The 24681-nt window shown below is 37.1% G+C and overlaps 1 protein-coding gene across 3 annotated transcripts in view; it reads right to left on the reverse strand.

The window, feature by feature from the left end:
• Window positions 1–24681, reverse strand: part of MYB (MYB proto-oncogene, transcription factor) — a 44090-nt gene that overhangs the window by 11504 nt on the left and 7905 nt on the right. For 2 of the 3 annotated variants that reach the window (XM_060190401.1, XM_007520038.3), the window contains 12 exons: window positions 24484–24555; window positions 23322–23414; window positions 22610–22830; window positions 20705–20939; window positions 18926–19006; window positions 18394–18498; window positions 16867–17121; window positions 13426–13568; window positions 11928–12042; window positions 11711–11836; window positions 10785–10895; window positions 7344–7451 (listed from right to left, as the gene is read on the reverse strand). In XM_060190401.1, coding sequence (XP_060046384.1) covers window positions 7344–7451; window positions 10785–10895; window positions 11711–11836; window positions 11928–12042; window positions 13426–13568; window positions 16867–17121; window positions 18394–18498; window positions 18926–19006; window positions 20705–20939; window positions 22610–22830; window positions 23322–23414; window positions 24484–24555 — 1665 coding nt within the window. Of the gene's footprint in view, window positions 1–7343; window positions 7452–10784; window positions 10896–11710; window positions 11837–11927; window positions 12043–13425; window positions 13569–15475; window positions 15836–16866; window positions 17122–18393; window positions 18499–18925; window positions 19007–20704; window positions 20940–22609; window positions 22831–23321; window positions 23415–24483; window positions 24556–24681 lie in introns of all 3 variants that reach the window. The other variant, XM_007520034.2, reaches the window with a different exon arrangement.

Here is a 24681-nt window from a genome sequence, read left to right on the forward strand (position 1 = left end):
CAAAGGGAGAACCAAGAGCATAGAGGTATCCAAGGGAGCAGGGCAACAACAAAACTGTATACTAATAAATGCTCGGAAAGATCTCTGTCATATGTAGATGAACAGATTCCATGTCTGTTGATATGCCAACATGAGCAGCAGAGAAATAAAGAAAGCCAGTAAATCAGTTGTTTTATCTCTATAACAACAATGAGGTTTGACTGCATTTATTTCAGGAATCAGTTGAATCAGCTATCTCTTTTGCTGACCCACTGACACAGTTCTGCAAGAATGGAGCAGTGAATGAAAAAGAGCATGGTAAAAGAAATAACACACCACAGTGCAAGAAGACCTGGATGTTGGTGAGTTCTTGACTATGTTTCTAAAGATAGATAGAAGGTATAGCTTTTGCTTAGTAAATATCAACACTGTACACTGGCAAGTGTGCTGACATTTTAGAAGCAACATTACATCAACTTGATGACCATAGCAGTCACATAGGATAAGTGAAGGATCTACTGTGGGTCCCAATTTATAGACGAAGATATCATTTGTCTTAAAAAATTAATGAATTAGAGACATGCACTTAGAAAGCTGTGAAATCTACATTAGAATTTGTTCTGTGCATGTTAGTCTACTATATTCCTTGGCCATGTTGATTAAGCAGAGAGGGTTTGTCCTGGTTTTTGAAAAATTCATATAAAGAAAGGAGCACACAGAAGTGAAAAAGTGAGCTTCAGCTGCTTGCATTGATATTTTTAAGATTTTTAGACACTGTGCAGATGTGTTTTTACTAATAATAACCTGATAAATTTACTTAAACTCATTGTTTTTTTTCTTGTTTTTTTTTAAATAAGACCATGATAAGCTAACTCAGGAAATTAAAATTTGAGGCTGTCATTCTGTGGTTATATAAAAGAGGAAAGTGAGTAAAAAAGCATGTGAACACATGCCTTAAACTAGGGTTTTAAATACTAATTTAATACTAATTTCAGTCTCATCATACTATTTCCTACAAAAAGCATCAAAGCAATTTTTGGAAATGGATGGGTTAAAAATTAGAAGAAGGAAATGCGGTTATTTAACTGAAGCAATTTAAATAAAGTTGAAAACCCAGGGTCTATAAAGACAGCTCACTGTATAGATTGTGTGTCTTTCAAGGCATGGGGTCCAGGTTCGAACCCAGCATCACGTGAGTGCCATGACACCAGACAAAGTTCTGGTGCTATGCAGTCTCTCTGTCTCTCTCTTCTCTAGCTGAGTAAAAAGTATGGCTTGAAAGTGGTGGATCTGCACATATGTAAGATTCCAGCTCCATAATAAATAAATAAATAACAAATAAATAATAAATAAATAAATAGTAAAGTCTGTTCCTCAGTGACACTAGTCATATTTTAAGCACTCACTAGTCACGTATGTCTTACTGACTCTCCTACTGGATATTTCCATCACCGTAGAAGTTACTGGGTAAAAGAAACTCAACAAGAAAATGCAGGGTGTGCGGTGATTATGCTTAGTCAAATAAGAGGTGAAAGACAACTACTAGATGGTTCCACTCATATGTGGAATATAGACAATTAAATACAGTAAACTGGAAAAAAAAAAGTAACCAAATTAGCTCTTAGACTTTGTGAGACTGATAGTGGTTATGGGAGGGGGGGCACATAACTTTGGTGGCAGGTGTGGTGTGAACAATATGCTTATAATCTTATAATTTTGGAAAACATTAAGTTACTAATAGAAAAATTCAATGCGGGAGTCAGGCTGTATCGCAGCGGGTTAAGCTCAGGTGGCTCAACGTGCAAGAACTGGCTGAAGGATCCTGGTTCAAGCCCCGGCTCCCCACCTGCAGGGGAGTGGCTTCACAAGCAGTGAAGCAGGTCTGCAGGTGTCTATCTTTCTCTCCCCCTCTGTCTTCCCCTCCTCTCTCCATTTCTTTCTGTCCTATCCAACAACGATGACAACAATAATAAGTACAATAATAAAATAACAAGGGCAACAAAAAGGGAATAAATAAAAAAAATTCAACGCATGAAATTGTTTCTATTTTGATCGAACAAGTAATAAAAATAGTTTTGTTTGATCAGTGGGAACATTTAAGTACAGTCTGGGAATTAAAATATTTAGGAATTGTTATTAATGATAATGAACATACGTGAAAGCATACGTTTGATTGTTCTGAACTAGGGCATTGTGCGGGCATGATTCACTGCTCCTTGTGTAACTTTTCCATTGCTTTCACTCCATGTAGAAACAGAGAAGAGTGACTCCATAGCACCAGAGCCTCCCCCAATGTTATGGTGCTTTCATGTGGTGCGTGATGGCAAAGTACATGTTTAACCAGGTGAAAATGAAAGCATTTTAGAGATACATTTATAAGTACATAAGAACAAATCAGTACATTTTCTGGAATTCCTTTAAAGTACATTTGTAAAACTAGATGAAGCAATTATAGTAAGATGCTAATACTTGCTTAAGTAACAGCATTTTGTATGCTTTTGCATGTGTTTGAAATCTATTATAGGGCTGGCAAGTAGCTCAACAGGAAGGATGCCTGTTTTGCCATGCAAGCAACCCATGTTCGAGTCCAGCCTCCACAACACTAGGCGAAGTGTTGGTGACATGATGTCTATTTCCCTCTATCAGGGTAGGGAAGCCATAGAAATAAAAAGTAAAAAGTTGTATAATAAGATGTTTAGCTCATAGCTTTCTCCATTTCTAACTTATGTATATGTATTTAAATGTACAACAGAAGCTGGGTCAAGGGGCTGGGTGGCGGTACACCTAGTTGAGCGCACATGTTACAGTGTGCAAGGACCCAGGTTCCAGTCCCTGGTCCCCACCTGCAGGGGGAAAGCTTTACAAATGGTGAAGCAGTGCTACAGGTGTCTCTCTATCTCTCTCCCTCTCTATCACCCCCTTTCCTCTCAATTCTGGCTGTGTCTATCTAATGAATAAATAAAGATTAAAAAAAATTGGGCCACAAAGACCTAGTATATAGGCCAAAAACAATAATTGCTTTGCCCAAAGTGTTATTATCAAAGTTAGACTAAAGATGATTAACACTGAAGTGGTAGAGCACAGAAACTTAGTTATTTTAATCTTCAATAAATTTCCTTTGTATCTATGTAAAATTATTTCAGCAATCAGGTAGATGATCAAATGTACCCAGCAAATATTTATTTTTAGAAGTAACAGGACTAAAATTATATATATATATATATATATATATACTTCCAGGGTTATTGCTGGGACTCAGTGCCTACACCATGAATCCACTGCTCCTAGAGGCTATTTTTTCCCTTTTGGTGCCCTGGTTGTTTTTTTTTATAGTTGTTGTGGCTATTATTATTGTTGTTGTTATTGATGTCATTGTTTTTGGATAGGACAGACAGAAATGGAGAGAGGAGGGGAAGACAGAGGGGGAGAGAGAGACAGACACTTGCAGACCTGCTTCACTTCTTGTGAAGCAACCCGCCAGCATGTGGTATCCCGGGGCTTGAACCAAGATCCTTGAGCTTTGCACCATGTGCGCTTAACCCACTGTGCTACCACCCAAGCCCCTAAAATAGTATTTAAAAAATCCTTTGTTTTAATTAAAAGCACTTTGATATGGGTGGGGGTAGATAGCATGATGGTTGTGCAAAGAGAATCTCATGCCTAAGGCTCCAAAGTTCCAGGCTCAATCCCCTGCACCACCATAAGCCAGAGCTGAGCACTGGTAAAAAAACATAAAAAAGTAAAAAAGCAACCCTATTTGGGGAGTCCTGAGATTCCCAAACAGACATGATGGGCCTAGACCTCGAATAAACCCCTCTCTCCATTGTTACCGGTCATCTCTATCAGAAGCAACACAAAGGACCCCTTTGTGGGCCCCCATAGGACCTTGCCCTCAATGTGGATCAACAACAGTAGAGAATGTTCCCCATCCTCCAAAGGGAGGATGGACAACATACTCTATGCTACACCTGAGAAAGATGGGTCCTGATACTGGGGCAGCTTGGAATGTTCCTACTAATGACCACAGAATATGAGCTCAGATCTACAGGAACGCAGAGGTCATATAGGCTCCTAAGCTGAATATGGGCCCCAGATCACATCAAATTGATGGAGTTTACAGTCAACAGTATTTATATACCTTTCCCATATTAGGGAGCTACTCTCTTCCCTGATCCAGCTTTCTGATCCCTTTTCCAGCCATGACATCATCTCCCCAGACAATAACTTGGATCCACCTGCATATCAGATTTCAGGCTCAGGGGGAAAACAACAAACAAACAAACAAACAAACAAATAGTATAGCCACAGGCCCTTTGGAATATAACTAAAAGACACTTACTAGCTATCTACAAAATGGAGGACCCCCAACTCTTCATCTGCACCATTCCAGCCTTTAGGGTCATGATTAGTCAACAATTTGTTTGGCTTTATATGTTAACTCTCTTTTCAGCCACCAGGTTCCAGATGCTAACATGATGCCAACCAGACTTCCCTGACAGACAACCCCATCAACGTGTCCTGGAGCTCCAATTCCCCAGAACCCCATCCCACTAGGGAAAGGGAGAGACAGGATGGGAATATGGATCGACTTGTCAATGCCCATGTTCAGCATTGGGGAAGCAATTACAGAAGCCAGACCTTCCACCTTCTGCATCCCACAATGACCTTGGGTCCATACTCCCAAAGGGTTAAAGAATAGGAAAGCTATCAGGGGAGGGGGTGGGATAGGGAGTTCTGGTGGTGGGAACTGTGTGGAGTTGTACCCCTCTTATCCTATGGTTTTGTCAGTGTTTTTTTTTTTATAAATAAAATTTAAAAAATAATAAAACACTGTGATAACAGTATTTTGATTAGACCCAAAGCTCTCAGGATTGATTTTTGGAAAATAATCACAAGTTTTCAAGTTACATATTACAACTACCTACAAGAACATATACTTCTTTGTGCTTTGAAATTCAGAATGCTCTATTTCTGTGGCATTATGAATATAGGTTGGATCCCAGGGGAAGTTATAATATATCTAAAAATTCCTCTAGCATATAAAGTATTAGTATTAGTCAAACTCTTTGTTTGAGTAACCAAAGACTAAATAATTTAGGAAGGAAGAAGGAAAGAAAAGAAAGTTTGAACCCTGGTACATATCTAGGTAAAAATTTGAAATAGCTGACTTTTGCTCTGACATCATTTTAGCCCCTTTTTCTGTGTTCCTCCTGTACCTCAGCAGGGTTTGTCCTCTTCCTCAACTACCAATTCTATGTGATACAGATTCTTCTCCACATGGGGCCTGCCATATAAGAAAGACTCAGCATTCCTGAGTTCTCCTGGCCTCCACCCTCCCTCAAACTAGCTGCCATCTTTCACCAAATCAGCTGGATCAAACAGATCAAAAGGAAGATGGCTTGATTCTATTAAGAAACAAAATGTGGCGCCAAGGGCAAGGACCAGCCTAAGGAACCCAGTTCGAGCCCCTGGTTCCCCACCTGCAGGGGAGTCGCTTCACAGGTGGTGAAGCAAGTCTGCAGGTGTCTTTCCCCTCTCTGTCTTCCCCTCCTCTCTCAGTTTCTCTGTCCTATCCAACAACGACATCAATAACAATAATAATAACTACGACAATAATAAAAGGGCAACAAAAGGGAAAATAAATAAATAATTAAAAAAGGAAACAAAATGTGGGCTAGAGAGAACGTTCAGTGAGCAGGGTGCCTGAATTGCTGTATAAATGCACCAGGTTCAAACTCTGGTACCACATGGGATGCTCTGGCCAGAGAAGAACTTCTGGTGCTGTGGTCACTCTCTTTCTCTCTATCCAAATGAAAAAAAGTACCCCAGAGTAGAGGAATCACAGTCGACAAAAAAATGTAAAAAGAAACAAAATGTGCCTAGAACTTCTCCAACTGTAATTGTATTACTTACGAATAGTGCTAAATATGGCAACATTTTAAAAGGGGAAGTTATAAGATGCTTATAGAGCATAGTGACAGAAGGCCTACAAACCAATGATGAGAATGCCCTTTCCCATAAGGGGCAAATTCTCAAGGCACACTATCCTCTGCTGCTGCTGCATTCTTCAACTTCTAGTACAAATACAACTTTCCACTTCTGAATCCAGGTCAGAAACACTCTGGGGTTTATAAGGTATCCCTCAGCTGGAACTCAAGGGATACAGGAAGGTCCCACAGGTGGCTTCGTATTGAGCTGTTTAATGTTGGAAACTGCTTTAAATAATTAAGGGAACAAATTTGCCTTCTTATTTACATCTGGCTCAGTATTAATTTGAAATTTGCAGCATTTTTTAAATTTCATCCACATATACCTACTTTCATGTTACAAGGGAAATTTCTTTTGATATTAAAATTCAACAGCAGATGGTCACTAACAGATGAGTCACAGAATACTGACAATTAGCTTTCTTATGCTGACAGCTAAATATATTGCAATTATATTCTAGCTAGGTGATTTCAGACTCCACTTTAAAATCTAAATAGTGTCTGAGTTTTGATGGATCTGTGGCAAGAGTATAAAAAAATAAAACTGAAGTCTGGGTAGTGGTGCATCTGGTAGACCACACACATATAGAAAGAGAGAGCCCCTGGGTCCTTGTACCTCATCTGTCGGAGGAAATTTCATGAGTGGTTAAGCAGTGCTGCAGATGTTTCTCTTTCTCCTTCCTTCCCTATATCCCCATTTCCTCTCATTTTCTGTCTCTATTTTTTAATTTTTTTATTATCTTTATTTATTCATTTGAGACAGAAATCGAGAGAGAAAAGGGAGATAAGAGTGAGAGACAGAGTGACACCCGCTGCACTGCTTCACCAGTTGTGAAGCTTTCCACCCGCAAGTGGTGACTGGGGGCTTGAACCTGGGTCCTTGTACATTGTACCATGTGCACTCAACCAGGTGTGCCACCACCCAGCCCCTTCTGTCTCTATTTTTAAAAATGAAAGAAACAAAAAATGACTGCCAGAAGCAGTGGATTTATTTAGCAGGCATGAGCTCCAATGATAACCTTGGTGGCAAAAGTAAAATAAAAATGTTGAATCTAAAAATAAATGATACCAATAAATGTTCTATAAAATACCTAAAAGCAGAAGACAAGAGATACTGACGTGTAATACATGATTTTAGTCTCAGTCACAGCAAAAAATGTTTCAATTCATCCTGCTGATTTTAGAACCTATTCTAAACAAAAAATTCCAGCAATGCCTCAGCTTTTTTATTTTATCTTTTTTTTTTATTAAAGACATAGGGAGTTGTTTTAAAGCATCTCTCCACTAGGTCTAAAATGTTTAAAAACCTTAATAAAACAGGATGAGAGGATTTTCACTAAGTGACTTTTAAGATATCAAAGTTAGAATAGTAATTACCTGCAAGGGACTTGTCAAGGACCTGTTTTTAGGTACAGTGAATGTTTTCAGAACATTGTCTTCATCTTCTGATACAGGTGTCATTAAAACGGAACTTGTAAGAATATTCTAAAGGGAAAGAGAACAATTTGAAATTAAATAAGCTTAGATTATATTAGTGAGTTCCCAAAAGGTTATATACATTAGCATAAAAAAAGTAGTTACTGGCCATGAGCTAAAAAGAATTCAGTTATTAATTCAGAATTCCAGTCTTTTTTTTTTTTTCCCTTCAGGGTTACTGCTGGGCTCGGTGCCTGCACCATGAATCCACCACTCCTGGAGGCCATTTTCCCCCCTTTTTGTTGCCCTTGTTGTTGTAGCCTCGTTGTGGTTATTATTATTGCCATTGTTGATGTTGTTCGTTGTTGGATAGGACAGAGAGAAATGGAGAGAGGAGGGGAAGACAGAGAGGGGGAGAGAAAGATAGACACCTGCAGACCTGCTTCACCGCCTGTGAAGCAACTCCCCTGAGGTGGGGAGCCGGAGCCGGGGGCTCGAACCGGGATCCTTACGCCAGTCCCTGCGCTTGGCACCACATGCGCTTAACCCACTGCGCCACCGCCCGACCCCCCAACCCCCCAGAATTCCAGTCTTAATGCCATGTGGCAAACACCACCAAGACAAAAAGTCCAGCATCTCTCATAGTCCTAGGCATAAGAAGACAGTAAAAATATCTGCTAAATGAATTAATAAAAACAACAACAAAAAAACATGTTTTTAAGAGATGACTTATTTTACGCTATGGTGCAGAACTAGTTCAGAGTTACAAATAAGTGGAAATATAGCCTAATGGTTAACAGCATGTAAAAATCTATCTTTCTGAATTCAAACATAGAAGTAACATTTTATCAAGTATACAGCCTTGAAAATGACTCAGCTTGCTTGTGCGTTGGTTTCCCAATTGGCATAATGGAAATTACAATACTACCAAACTTGTAAACTATGAAATATCTTTTTTTTCTCCCCCCCCCCACACAAACTGACCAAAAAAGAAAAAATCCTACCAACTTTGTAAGGTTGTGAGACTTAAATAAGTTCATGCAGCTAAAATTATTACATCAGGACAAGCCAATTACCATTTACTGATAAAAATAAGAACAATTATTACTAGATCTAATTCTTTGTAAGTGAAAAGGGCAACCATTCACAAATTACAACTCTGAAGAGTGATAAGTAAGTACTAAAAAGAAATAATCTATCAAGTCACGAACTGACAGTGAGGGAATTTAAGTGAACAAACCTGTCTTGACTCCTACTATCATATTATGTGAAAGACAAAGCCATAAAGAAGGTAAAAGTATCAATTGTTGCAGGGTTTAGGAGAAGGGAAGGAATAAAGAAGTGGAGCACATATTTTTTCCTACAGTGAAACTGATGTGAGATATATATAACCAATAGTGACTCGACTATATGAACATTGAGTGATGTCAATGTAGATTTATCATTTGTAACAAATGTCCCATGCTGCTGGAAATATAATAATGGAAAAGGCTACACATATCTGAGAACAGGTGGTATATGGAGAAGTTCTATATATACCTTCTGTCTAACTCTGTTATAAACATAAAACTGCTCTAAAAGTCCATTTTAAAGTGGTGATAACAAAAGCAATGCAATAGTGAGTACAATAAAGAGCAATTACTATGGTTAGCACCATGCTGGATGGTACATGAAACCGAAGAACAGACAACTTGAGGAAGAACTACTACATTGGGAAGACAAATAAATGAAAAAAAAAAAAAACCCACAACATTCTGTTTTTGATGGAAATACGTATGTACAGTCATAAAGCATAATTTTTCAAAAAACAGAGGCATATTTAAATGAGACAGCGATACAGACAGATACCAGAGCCCCACTCCTGTATATGCCATGACAAAGGTTGAACTTGGAACCTCTTGTATGAAAATGTTGTGTTCTACCTGCTGAGCCACCTCCCCAGCCATTTACAACAGATTTTTTTTAAGTAGAAAGGACACTAAAATCATAAGAAAGCAAAGCATCTGCAACAATACAGAATCCATGTACAGAATCTTAATTTGATATTCAATGTTAATAATCATAAGAAAATTATCATGTGACTCTGCCACTCAAGGAAGACTGGTCCTAAAATGAGTGCAGCCTAGAATGTTCCTAGCTATGACCATGAAAAGTGAGCTCAGACCATCGGGGATGCAGAGGTTGCACAGGCTCCTGTGTTAAGTATGGACAGACATGGGGCCTAGGTCAGATGGATGGGATTTACAGTTAGTGGTATCTATATACTTTTCCCATATTTGGGGGCTACTTTCTGCCCTGACCAAGCTTTCTAGCCCTATTCCCAGCTCTGACACCATCTTCCTCGACAATACTTTCAGTCCACCTGCAAGTTAGCTATCAGGCTCAGGAAAAAATTAGTAGTTATGGGGCCTTTGGAATATATCTAAAGTAGACTGTCTAGCTTCTTCCGACATGAAGACCCCAAATCTCATTTGCTATATTCTTACCTTTAGGTTCCAGCTTACTAAACAACTTGTTCTGCTTTATATTTTAAGGCTTTTCAACCATGACGCCAACATGACTTCCCTCAGCAGACAACCTCTCCAATTAGTCTTGGAACCCCATCTGCCCAGAGCCCTTCCCCACTAGGGAAAGATAGAAACAGGCTGGGAGTATGGATTGACATTTCAATGTCCATGTCCAGCAAAGAAGCAGTTACAGATGCCAGACCTCCCTGTTGGTATGCTTCTAGTTCTGCTTCTGAGATCCCTTCTGTTACATTGTTTGACATTGTGGTCTATTTACATGATCATTCTGTTACATTGGTTTGGTCTCACTCCCCCTGCCTCCAGAAGATTTTGGTTTAGTCCTTGCCTTTTCACGCTCCTTCATTCTCCCCACCCCCTATCTTACATACTTCCTGGGTTCCTAACGCTGCAGCCAGAGAAGAGAGAGGAGCCCATTGTGTTGTGATTAGGTTGTTGGACTGCTTGCCCGCACATGAATAAAAATTAAACTGTGTTCTCAGCTCAGCCATGTGTCCCTAATCATCTGTCTCCTGCCGCGAAGCCAGCCTGGCATACTGGCGCTGTGAACTTTGACAATACCTCCCACCTTCTTCTGCACCCCTTAAAGATCTTTGGTCCATACTCCCAAAGGGATATAAAGAATAGAGAAGTTTCTAATGGGATGGGATGTAGAACTCTGGTGGTGGGAATTGTATGGAATTGTAACCCTCTTATTCCACAATCTTGTTGATCATTATTCAATCACTAATAAAAAAAATGTAAAAAGAAAATGATCATGTGAGAAAATATTTAGAAATATGTGCATTAAAGAGTGCTGATGTCACAGTTCCCCTACACAACACAGACAGAATTATACGCAGCACCAACATCTCCAGCATCATGGGCATGCACTTACTGGCACATCTGCCACAGGTGATGTCTGTGTGAATAGCTGAGTGTTCAGATTCTCCCCTTCCCAGTGATTTGAGCAGAAGAAACTTCCTCCTTTATCAGTTGGGGATTCCACCTAAAAGTGAATAAAAAGTGCTCTGGTGTTTTTAGAACTAGAACTCACAGTGAAATATTTATATTCAAGAATAAATTTCTATAGCATGAATAACATCTCAAAGCCATAACGACTAGGTAAGATTATATTATATAAATAAAATTTGCTATGGCAATAGAACTAAAAAAGATGATGGGATGTTTCCTATCTCAAAGGAGAGCATATTTTCAACAATGTAGATGTAGATTAAATTAGGATGTTGCACACTTTAAGTATTACACAGTTTTATTTTAAATTACATTTCAATAGAGCTGAAAATATGAGTAAACTGCCGGCCAATCTTTCAAAAACTCATCTTTATCTAAAAATCAATCTAAGAAACACTGTATGTAAACCTGTTGGAGATGCTTCTTGCTACTAAGCTAAAACTTTTCTCCTCACAAATTAGATTCCTCTTCTTTTGTGCAATGAATTAGAGATGCCATTATTTTAGTTTAAATGTCAAATCTCCAAGTTATCTAAAAATTAAATATCACTATGCCAATCATCTATCCATATATGTATCAGTGATAAACAAAGGTCGTTAAAAAAAAGTTTCCTTCTTTTTCCTTTATCCTCTCTAGCATGTTTTCTGTTCTAACATAAAATAGATAAGAACTGTTTGGCTTCCCAAATAAACCTACTGTCTGGCAGTACCTCTTAACTGCATCTAGAATGAAAATCTGGTGTTATAATAGTATTACTACACATAGTTGATGATGGGCACATCGAGTCACCTATAAAGAACAAATGGAAGGGGGATGGAGCTTGTTATTTCCAAAGGGTTACATACTTACCTCTTGTTTGATCTTCTTTAGTAACGGTGGTCCATTTTCTTCAAACTCAGCAACAATTCCAGGTTCATCAGATTCTTGTTTGATTACATCCTGTAGGTCTTCCACTAGATGAGATGGTGTCTGAGGCTGAAGAGAAGAGGGGGTACGTTTGTCTCAGAGCAAAACTTCTGTTTGTAATAACAAACACACTAAGTCCAGGAATTTTGCCCAAACTTACTAGCATCTTAAGGGGACCATATTTAACTTCTTGAGCTGCAAGTGCATGTTTGAATGGTGTAGGAGTTCTTGGAGAACTTTCTAGGATTGACCTTTTGATAGCTGGAGTCCTAAAACTTTAAAAAGAAACAAGTGTTGGTTCAATATATAAACACATGTTTTTTTTACATTACTTTACCTATATATAAAGTCAGTATTTTTCTAATGAGTATTATAAGCTTTTACTGATAGGAAATCAGTTATACTGACTAATACTAAATGTAATTGTTAAGACAAAGATAATATGTACAGAACATATTTTCAAATATTTCAAAGTATTATATCCCTATGACTAGGAGCATTAGCAATATTTTTCACCTTGCTTTAAAGGTTTTGAAGACACAGGTTGTTCTAGGTCTTTATAATGAACATAAACATTGTAAAAATATGATGGTTATTAATTTATAAGTAAATTTTATCTACTCATTAAAAGAGGCCCACAATAGCAAACATTTACCAGGGCTGGATGGTGGAGCATACATCACTGTGCTAAAGGACCCACATTCAAGTCCCCATTCACTAACTACATGGAAGAAATTTTAGGAATAGTGGAGGAGTATTGTAGGTGTCTCTTTTACTCTTGCTCCCTCTCTCCTTCTCTGTCTCTTATCATTAAAGAGAAAAAGAAGGAAAAATAACCACTAAGAGAAGTGGTCATGTAAATATTAAGGACCAGCGAAAACCACAGTGGCAAATAAAAAGGGAGGGGGGAGATATGTTAAGTTTTTAAAATCTACTTAACTTCATTAAAAATAAGACTGTATTTCTTTTCAAAGGTTTTATAATTCATGTCAACTATCTCTGTCATGTCTTTGAGTTAATTAAGCCTTTATTGAATACAAGTAAATGTTTAACCACTCCTTGGCTTCTAATTACATGATATTTGGGGACTATCTGAAGAGACTCTCCCTAAAATAAGATTAAAATTATAAACTAAGAGCCATACTCATTCTTATTCTGCAGCTTATAATTAAGAAGGGAAGAAAGGTGAAAACATTTTTAAGAGCTGGCAAAAAAAAGCTCACTTGGATAGTGTACAACAAGTTTTGCCATGTGTTCAACCCAGGTGGAGGCCTGACCTACAACATCGGAAGAAGCTTCAGTGCTGTGGTCTCTTTCACCCTCTAAAGATAAAACAAAAAACAAAGAAACTAAAAATGTTTTAGTGAATAATGCATGGTCCTACTGAACAAACAAACAAACAAACAAAAATGAATGGAAAATATCAAAACTACTTTTGTAAATACATGACATTTTGAAACAAACAATAAAATATAATTTAGTTTATCTTCCCAACTTTCAACTTTTAGGTAGTTGCAGTAAGACCAGGATAGATATATTCAGTAGGGACGAATATATGTGATTATGTGTATGCAAGTGGACCAGACATATAGGGGTCGATATCCTAAGAACTATACATAAGGAAAGAAGATAAATTTATTCTTGAGCCAATAACTTACACAGTATTTTCCTTCTGAGTTTTCACAGTCTGGTCTCTAGGAAATGGTGTTGTAACAGTCAATTTGTGACCATTAAGAGGGGTAGAAGTTAAAGAAGGTATTTCCAGGTCTAAGTTTTCATGGTTACTGGAAGTGTTTAAGAACTAAATATGGGAAAAAAGAAAACAAATTATTTAGATTAAATAGTGATTTTTAAAAAATTTAGTCTAATTTAAAAATCACACCGTGATAACAAGCAAATATGTTTTACTGACCCAAAATTTTAAGTAATAAAAATGTATTATTTGTAAAAATAGTAAAAAAGCATGTAGTGTTGGCTAGGGTATTGTTTTACTTTAAATGAGCACTTAAGATTTGGCATGTGATTTTTCAACAAAGAAAACTCGAGTCAAAGGGAAAAAGTTGCAAAATCCTAAGAAAATATTCTCTAAAAATGATTAAAGTGAATTTTTTGAAAAAAAAAAGTACTGCTTCATATATTTTTCTCTCCTTAATAATCTGTGAGCTATAACTAGAGAAGGCCTATGTGGAAAATTCTTGAATAGTAAATGGTATCTTTCTTTACATTACTGTTCTGGGATAATAATAGATGTCTTTCAAAGGATAAAAACAAGATTAAACAAGATGGTTTCAAGGATAAAAACAAGATTAAAAAATATTCATCATAAGAGAGAGACAGGCTGGGAGTATGGATCGACCTGTCAATGCTCATGTTCAGCAGGGAAGCAATGACAGAAGCCAGACCTTCCACCTTCTGCATCCCATAATGACCCTGGGTCCATACTCCCATGGGATTAAAGAATAGGAAAGCTATCAGGGGAGAGGATGGGATACAGAGGTCTGGTGGTGGGAACTATACTCCTTTCATCCTATGGTCTTGTCTGTGTTTCCATTTTATAAATAAATAAATTTAAAAAACACAAAATACTCATCATAATTTCCCCCTGAAAATTCACAATGCATATCAGTACATTAAAAATTCAAAAGGTGTTTCAGAAATAGATCAATTTTATGCTTTGATTTAGTATTTCCCAAACTTATAAAATAATATAATCAGATTTATTTTTACATTACAGAACTAATATTTTACAAGGACCCAGTTCAGAATATACAACATCAACAAAAAAAAAGATAATCTTTTCATGGGCACACATGTTTGTTCACACTTAAAGCTATCCTAAAAAAAGAAAATTCAACAGACATAGCTAGAAAAATTTCAAAGTGCCAAATTATCCATTAACTTCAATTATTTTAATAGTTAAGGAAATAAATGTCTGGTGGAAAAATGGTAGTTACTATGATTAAATATACAGAGAGGGCCAGGAGATAGCTCATGGGATAATGTGTGTGTCTCCCATGACTGTGGCCCAGTCTGATAACTGTTACCACATGAAACTGTCATGGTACCAAGGGGAAAGTTCTATATCATTTCTCCCTGTCTCTCCTTTTCTATCTTTGACTGAAAAAGTTGAACCAGGAGTTATAAAATCACACATATAAAAGGCCCTGTTCTAGAAAAAGAAGACGAATATGAATTGACAATAACTGTGCTCATATGACACAACTCAACAAAAGTCAGTGTTGACGAGATGAAATTAAAATGTGATTTTTTTTTTTGGCTCATCTTGTTCCAAAACTGTCCAAAAATGTTATTGAAATGTATTTTGGTTTCCCTTCCCCTGGGTCAGTGAATCACATAATACTGTAAATAAAATGTGTTAGAATGTTTATAAAGACAGAAGGAATAGTAGAAAAGGAAGGTATAATGCTAAACTCTAGTGTTAAAGGAAATGAAAGCACATCCCATGCAACTAATCACCTCCAAGATCACCAAAGAGTAAGAGAGAAGATTATGACAAAATCACAGGTTAACCTACTAACAGTCTAAACTTGGGAGGACATAGCATTTAGCAGCAGCTAGATTCAATGGCAAAGTGTAATCAGTGAGGGCACCAGTCATTAGTCATTTGTTCCAAATGATTAGTTTCTAGATTATTAAGCCTCAGGTGTCTGTTGAAAGTTAGCAACAGCTGCAGAAATTAAGCTCTACCTGTGAAGGGGAGAAGGGGAGGCCTTTGACAGGGGAACACTTGGGAGTTGAACTGCTGACATCAGCAAGTCTCAATGAGCTAGAGTTTCCAGTGGCTAAGGGGCTGGCCTGGCCCCGCTTTTTTTGAAGGATGAGCAGTGGAATTGTGCTGTGCCTTGCAGGAGGTAAGACCTTGAGTGGGTCAGGTGAGCCCTCACTCAGCTCGCATTTGTTCACCCTCATGCTAGGCTCTCCTGCAGGTCTATTCACATTGCCCTGTCTTTGCTGAGGCTGTAGGGCTTTGTCTGCATGATGTTGGCTAGGTGGAAAAGCTGCTTCTTCAAAGAATTCAAAACTGCTGAGATCACACCATGAAGAATCCTGAAACAATGTGGTAGGCGTAGAATTTTGAGACTATGTGTGCATGTTGTGTGCCATCACCTGAAATATAGTACTGAGAAAAAGAGGCTAAATGCAAAGAAAACATCTGGCTCCTCTCTTCTGACTTATGGAGAAACAGCTTCAGGATTTACAGTGGGACTGCCTGGGATTAGAGTATGGGCCATAGTGCATAAGGCTGGCCTTAACATATGTCCTCCAGAGACTTCCATCTCCCTATTATTTGTATGCAATCCAAAGCAAAAAAGCAAAGCCCTTCTGAGGGCATATTGTGGTAGTTTTCATCCCTTTTCTGATGGGCATAAAATAAAGGCTTTCAACTGGGAGGTCAAGGAAATGAATTCTCTACTTTTGAAGGACTGAATTTATCCACTTCACTAAAGATTCAAAGTTGGTGATCAACAGTTAGTGTTTTGTGGGAAAAAACATGTGCCGTCAATGAACTAATTACTGTTTTCAAATACTTTAAGCATTGCTTTAGTGGTGAATATTCTTCTTCTTCTAGCGTTTGCCGTGGTGAACATTTATAATTATTAATGTGCTGTACTAAAGTCAGCATATTCTAGAAAAATCAAATAAGTAAAGTTAAAAAGAAAAAAAAACTTAAAATTAACTTCAAGCATTCTCATGGCCAGGTTCTACTTATTGGATAATGTTTTTACTGTTTTCAAAAGCAGTCATTTTGAAGGAAAAGTATGGAAAACTACTTTTTTAGTTGGGTATACATAAAATCAGGTGTTTGCCCCCCTCCCTTTTTGTGATGCCTGGGATCAAACCCAACACCTCACACGTATGAAGCATGCACTCTACCGCTGACCTACCTCTGAGCCCCTGAAATCATATCTCTAGACAAACAGAAATACTAAACTTTTATTAAAATCTTACTTTTGTATTAATATATGCTAAAACACATTTACTATAGAAAATGAAAATAATTTAAGAAAAAGGGTTTCCTAATTACCTTTCAAAAAAAATAAAAGACCACATTAATTTGCCTTAACAATTCTACTTACAGAATCTATAAATTGAAGTGTTTCTGCAAATTCTAAGAGGTTCTTAACATTATCCAGAATGGTGCCTTGGTGGACGATCATGCACCTGGCTGGAGAGGCACTTTCTTCAGGTAGGGAGCCAGGATCCACTGGCAGAGATGGAGTGGAGTGGTGTTCTTCCAAACAGGAAACAGGTGCACTGTCTCCATGAGGTCTGGTGTGGTCGGCAATGCTGGTGCTGTGCCACCCAGGGTAGCTGCATGTGTGGTTCTGTGTCTAAGGAGGGGGTTGGGGAATAAAGAAAGAGCAAGAAGAAAGGAAGGAGGAACTTAGCAATGAAGTTGCACAAGGTATCAGATGCTGTTGGAGGAAAGATTAAAGTAGTTGCATCATCTAAAACTTACGCCTATGAAACAGTCGTCAAGATGTTTCCTTTTATCAATGCAAGACTCTTCTTTTTATAAGGGGCACAGTTTCTCATCTATATGATTAATTTAATTGTCTTCCTTTTGCTAAAGCTTCAAATACAGGGACTATGTCACCAAATACATCTCTCACAGGAGTATTTCAAATACTACTTTTTAAAAAATAATTTATTTCTTTATTGGGGAATTGATGTTTTACATTCAACAGTAAATACAATAGTTTGTACATGCATAACATTCCCCAGATTCCCATTTAACAATACAACCCCCACTATGTCATTCATCATCTTTCATGGACCTGTATTCTCCCCACCCACCCAAATACTACTTTAACATGACACCCAGTAGGACAATGAACGTTTGCTATAAACCAAGATTTGTCCTATCCTAGCCAATGAAAAGACTGGAGAACTGAAGACTTAGAGGTGCTTTTATCTAAAATGTAGTTTTGTTGTTTCTTTCTCTTTCTAATGTTACTGGGTTGCACTCAAGCAGTGAAGAGCTGCCAAATTAACGTGGTTAGGAAAGCAGAAGAGTGAATTAACAGAAGACTCCTTTCCGCATGACCATGCAACAAGAGAAGTTGCAAAACGTTAAGTTAAAAAGTGGTTGAACTAACATAGGCACATAATTATTTTATTGTTGAATCAAAAAGAAAATTTCTCCTAAAAATACCTACTGTGGATCACTGCTCTATTATTCTCCTCACTGGCTGACTTTATATGTTACCAAGTATAAGCTAATAAAAAAGTCAAATGAACAAGCCACCTACAGATATATAGTTTCATTTAGATGTAATTTTTTGCTTATTTTATCTTTGCTAGTCTTTGATCAATTAAAGTTATTCTAAAAACAAACAAAAAGAATAAGTATAATCAAAACTAGATACTAAGTCCCTATTGCAACACAAAAGGGACTGTTTCTAATTAGTCTACACACATTCTGATACCAATTGCATTTTATTGCAGTTTCTCATACTCAAAGATTATTAGTGGATGCATGGAATCTTGATCAGTGTACTATTTAGAAGAGAAGGAAAAGAGACTGAATACCAGTACAGTACAGTGCTGACACCCCCCCCCCCCCCGCATTGTCCCATTCATGCACATAGTGACATTCTTACTGGTAGCGCCTGCTGTCCTTTGAGCTCATTCTCAGTTGACATTAGGAGCAATTCTAATTCCTTTATCCGTTTTTCCTTCTCAGGGTCTTCATCATTATAGTGTCTCTGAAATGAAAAGTTAAGAGTAGAGCCCGGCGGTGGCGCAACAGGTTAAGCACACATGGTGGAAAAGTTAAGAGTTACACAGAGGACAAAGACCTGATGGGAGACTACAAATATAGTGATTATAGCCAGCAGTTGAGTATGGACCACACTAGACCCAAAGGGCCTCACCTGAGGTTAGTATGGAAGCTGACTGACAAGGTGCTTCAAACTATAATACCAATTAGAGACATTTGGAGCAAATATACTCTGGAAGTTAAAAAGGGGTAAGTTACTGAAAAGAACTCCATTCTCTTTTTCACAATTCCCTTTTTCTTTTCATATTCATTGCTCAGATAAAAGTGTTTAAAATGAAAGAAAAGGGAAAAAAAAAGTTATGTCTTAAACAGCTAAGAACTTTCTTTATGACATGAATTTAAGGTGATCTTACCTGAATGGCTGCAGTAGCTGGCTGAGGGACATTGACGATATTTACATGTAACGCTACAGGATATGGGACATGACTGGAGATCTAGATCAAAAAAACAAAAACACATAAAGACCGAGTCATTCATGTTACATATATTTCAGGGACTTGGCTTTCTGAGGGTTTTTTTTTTTCCCTTCCCTAGAACTGAGAAAAGAAAACATTACTGAGAAGGCTCACTGAACTTTTTTTTTTTTTGTAATTTTAGGTAGGCCTTTAAAAATGGCAACATAGTGAAATGTAAAGTACTCATAAATACCTTAGAGAAAAAGGTGGTAGAAACATAAAAAAAAAAAAAAATACACTCAAGAATGTATGAGAGAAGTTTTGACAGGACAAGTCTATGTTAACAGCTAATTCATGAATACAAATGGTTTTCTCTCTTTAAAATTTTATTTATTAATTAATGGATAGAGACAGAGAGAAATTGAGAGGGGAGGTGGAGATAGAGGGGGAGAAAGACAGAGAGATACCTGTAGCTCTGCTTCAACCCCCCTTGAAGCCTTCCTCCTGCATGTAGGGACCAGGGCTTGAACCTGAGTCCTGAGTGCTTAACAAGGTGTGCCACCGCCTGGCCCCACAAATGTTTTTCTGACAGTAATTATGACTTTTAGTAGGGAGACCAGAAACTCTTACAATAGTTCTTTTACCTGACACCTCTCTGTAAAGTCTGTAGTCAAATGTATGGAACACATAAAGAAGGGTGAAATTTATTGGTGAGTATGTTTTGCATAGAGTTTGCATATGATCTCTGTATTATTGAGTGTTTCATCATTTATCATTATTTGTTTTATGATGAAAGTTTCTTGATTTTTCTTTCCTCCTAAGTTCTCTTCCCACAAACTATAAGTATGTTCTCCCCTAAATTTACGGGTCTAGAAATAATGAAGAGAATCATGTAGACCAAAGTAGGTTAAAAGGAGAGGTCAATGAATTGTGTCAAGTGCTCTTGACTTAGAAAAAAAAATGGAACAATGGGGGGTGTAGCGGGGGAGGTAAGCAGTGGTGTACCCAGTTGAGTGCAAACATTACCATGATCAAGGACCCAACTTCATGTCCTGGCATCCCCACTTGCATGGTTGATGCTTTATGAGTTTTGAAGCAGATCTGCAAGTATCGATATATATTTTCTCTCTCCCCCTCTCCTTTCAGTTTCTATCTTATCAAATAAAATAGAAATTTAAAAAAAAAAAAAAAAAAGGAAAAGTGGCCACCGTGAGCAGTGGATTCATAGTGCTGGAACCAACCCCCAGAGATAATCCTTGTGGGAAAAAAAAAACAGTAAATGAATTAATCAAATTTACAATTATCTCTTGAACTTCAGTGTCAAAACTATTTCTTCTTTTTAAAGGTAACATTATATTCATGTTTTATTTTGTAGGGTAAAAATTAGACTACAAATACAGCCCCCAATTCTTCGTCAACAGTATCTTGCTAAGTAATTTACACTGAAAAGCTAAATTTCAATTTAGACTTGAAACAGCAACTTAGCCTCAACGTGGATTCCAGTCTGCTCTACCTCTGAGCTGTGTGGCCACAGCCAAATCTAGTAATGTCTTTTTGTCAAATACATGTAAGGGACAACAATACCTGTCCCTGTCTAATTCCAAGAGTATAGACAAGAATCAGTCATGATCATGGTTATGAAAGCTCTCCTGAAAAAGTATACAACTGCCAGATGTTACTACCTGGAGCTAAAATTGGCATTTTAACTCATAAACTAAATTCTCAGGAATGGCTTACATTTTGTGTTTCAGAAATGTGGTAATAGGAATAGTCAGCATTCACTGAGGGCTGGCCAGTTGGAGGGAGTTGAGCTGAAGGTAGAGCATGAGCAAAACCCATCAAATGACTATTCTTCTGAAAACTTGTGGCTACTGTTGGCTGGCTGGCTTTAGAAGACTCCTGAAGATAACCTTCCTGTTCAACCTTCCGACGCATTGTAGAATTCCAGTGGTTCTTGATAGCATTATCAGTTCTGAACAGAAATATATCACATAAAAATTTTACAAACAAAAATTTCAATGCAGATTAGAGCTAATTGACAGAAAACTGTTCCTGAGACCTTTTCATTCTCTCTCTCTCTCTTTTATTTTTTTGGTCCACTAATAGTGCTTTCTCTAATTGCTTTGCTATTCTCTATCTCCTAAGGTTGTGATTCCCTTAGTGCCTACTTATTAATGGACTTATCTTAACTGTGTAATATTTGTATATACATATATATATATATAACAAGTATATGTACTTTGCATTAATTTTGAAATATTTTAGCTATTCAAAAGAGTATTATTGATATAACATTTATTCTAACTATTAATAACACACAATTCAAGTAAAACTTAAAGTTCTGTTCTACAAAATTATTCCTTTGAGTATAACTTAGCAGAACCTACCAAAGGGGACTCGACTCAGTAAAGCTTGGCGAATGATCATGATGCTACTGTTTCACTGTTTGTTCTTTCTCACATAGCCCTAGCCAGAAATTTCCAGTCAAAAAGACTCCCACCTCTTCAGTTGTTCTTAGTTGCACAGAGGTGAGACTGGGAAATGAAATTTGGAAAGGAAAGCTGCCAATATATTTTCAAGTCACAAAGCTTTTTTACTAAAGTCTTTCAACTCTCAGAAAAACAGTTTCTCAATTAAAAAAAAAGTCGTAAGTCTCCCTTTTACTATTTCGACTGGGGAAGGGGATATAAGCTAAAGAAAGAGGAAGTTCAATTGCCTCTTCAATTTTAAAAGAATCAACAGCAATATCCCCTCAGAAAATATAGGACAACGGGACTCCTTTTATTCACCTTTGAAAATTTTCTAAGTTTATACTGCATCAAGAGGAAGGAAATGCTCTGGAACATTGCAAGAGAATAATCCACAAACCATCAGATCCACTGGTTTCATTAAAATGATTCTCTATGGGGACAGGAAACTCCAGAATAGAAATATTTCAGAAAATTTCTAACAAATAATTTCTATTGAATAATTGTAAGCAAAAGCATTTTCAAAAATAAACAAGATTCACTGCAACTGTTAAAGTGGTCAAAGTGGGACAAAAGTGATCTTCCACAGTTATCCCTTCGTGAAGTTATTTTCAATCTTGCTCATCAATAAGAAAGCATAATACCGACATGATTTAAAAAAAAAAAGGGGGGAAGTAGAGTGATAATCCTGGAAGTACACTAATTCCACTCTTTCAAAGAAGAAAGGAAAAGTGATCTAAAGAAAGAATAGAGTCACCAAGCCCCCTCTAGTCACTGGACCAGATGAATCAACTCATACCAAAGAGAACTATTTATACTGTTTCATTCTATGTGTTTATAGCTTTATAGTTAATAAAAATGCTTTGACTCATATTATTCATTTACACATCATACTAGCATTGGTCCTATAAAGTAGGTTATTGCTCACTTTGTAAATGGGGAAGTTGAGGCTGAGGAAATGTGAATGATCTTATCCAAGGCTCACCGTTGGGTAGATTCAGGAATAAACTTAGCTAAACACTAAGCTCTATTCTAGTTCTAAAAGATATGGACCTGATTTACCTAGTAAAACACGATTGATGGAATGTAATTCACTCACCGTACATTCAAAATGGCATCTTCAACACCCACTCCCTCATTCTTTCCCACCAACATATTTTGTACATATTATTACCGTCCAGGCAGTAGCTTTGCGATTTCTGCCCATCTGTTCCCCAGTCTCTTGTGTGCCTGGTAAATAATTCTGTCTTCCTCTTCTGTCCAGGAGGTTTTCTTAACTTCTGGATTCAAGTGGTTATGCCACCTCTCCCTACATTGCTTTCCAATTCTCCCCTTTAAGTGCTTGGCAATAACTGACCAACGTTTCGGACCGTATTTCTGTACAAGCTCTATCACCTTCAGACAAACACACAAAAATAATCTATGTTTAATGTTATACAGTGAGTCAGTGTAATCATTCTTCAGTATTCCAATATATTTGGAAATTTCTAAAAATCTGCTGTTGTTCTTTGGGGAATAGCATTTGTTACTTTTTGTTTGTTTAAGGAGTTTTCTGTGTATGTGTGTGTGTGTGTGTGTGTGTGTGTGTGTGCGCACGCACGCACATACACATGCATGTATGTATGTTTGGTTGTCCTGGGATTTTGTGTATGCATAGTTTGATCATTCTAGGCTAACTTTTTCAGAAGAGACAGACATAGAAAGAGAGAGAGGGAGAGACAGCAGTGAACTCTCCCCTCCCAATATCTTTGCACTTCCATGTGACGTGCTGGGGTCTGGACTGGGGTCATAGTTATAAGTCAAGTGTTCTACCTGTGAGCTATCTCCCCGAACCCTAGAGAATATTCTTAATTGTGGTTTATACATTAATGAAGAAAAAAACTTACTCTCTGATCTTCTTCTTTGGTCCAAGGACCCTTAATGAGTTCAGGATTTAGTACTTTCTGCCATCGGTGCTGGCACTGTACATCTGTTCGATTCTAGGCAAATAAGATACAAGTGTGCACTGTCATAGATATGACGTGGTAAGCACACAAAGACTTTTGTAACATTAATGATTCATAGACAGTATATCCTGAAATACACTGAAGAACATTTTAGAACATGTGAGGAAAGCTCATCAATCATTACTTATAGCTAAAGAATATATCAAAGCTCCACCTAAAATTAGAAGCTTTACCTTCTAAGAAAAGCTGTTCTATAATAAGAACTAAAGGACCATGGTACTGCCCATGTGACTACCAGTTTAAGTTGATTTTAATTTCAGTCTGCTTCATGTGGAAGTGCCTATACATAAATGAGGAATTGTAAGAAATGAATGAATATTAATACTTAAGTATTATGGGAATATTAAGAGTCCTTCTTATACAAACTTTATGATTCAAATTTGATTCTCATTCAAACCAAAAACTTACTTCAATTCAGAGCAACAGTATTAATATTTCAGAAGGAACAAAAATGAATAAAAGATATGCCCTGTTCTACAGGAACATGTACTTACAAGAAGAAAAAGAGAAGTATACAGATAGGAAGTCATTGTAATAATCTAGAAAAGAGGGAAAGAGGCCTAACGTCTAGAATGACAAAAAGGATGAAAAAAGGCACCACTGAAAAAGAAATATTTAATTCCTTAGTAATTGGAATGGAGAGTGGGTTAAATTGAGAAGTACTCCAACGTGGAACCAGGTAGTTTACCAAAATTATAACTATTTAAGAAAAAATAGGGTTTAAAAAAAAGCTGACTTGGTGGAAATAGCACAATTTAGTCATATACTATAGAGCATGTCATTGTATATATAGCAATGTATATCACCCTAATAAATGATAAGTTAAAATAAGAAGCAAATGTTTTAAAATTATTGTAAAATTTCACAATCTATTTAGGAACCAAAATTGCATCCATTATAATGTAACTGATTACATCTTAAGGAAATATTTTCTCCCTTCTTTTACTTAACAAATATATGCTTCTTAATAGGTTTTCCTACAATACTTCATTTATATATTTAGACTATTTCCTTTAACCAAAAGAAAAAGTTACTAACTTACTGGGAGATAATTGGCAATTACTTTCCAGTCATCTGTTCCATTCTGTTCCACCAGCTTCTTCAGTTTTTCATCCTAAAATATTCAAGGGTAGTCCCCAGATATCACTTATTTATTTTATAGTTAAACTGGGTAGAATTAGGAAGAAAACCAATTTAATCATCCAAACTAGAAAAAAGCTCTCAAACATATTCAAATACA

This window comes from Erinaceus europaeus, chromosome 4, assembly GCF_950295315.1.
Source record: "Erinaceus europaeus chromosome 4, mEriEur2.1, whole genome shotgun sequence".
Classification (NCBI taxonomy): Eukaryota; Metazoa; Chordata; class Mammalia; order Eulipotyphla; family Erinaceidae; genus Erinaceus; species Erinaceus europaeus.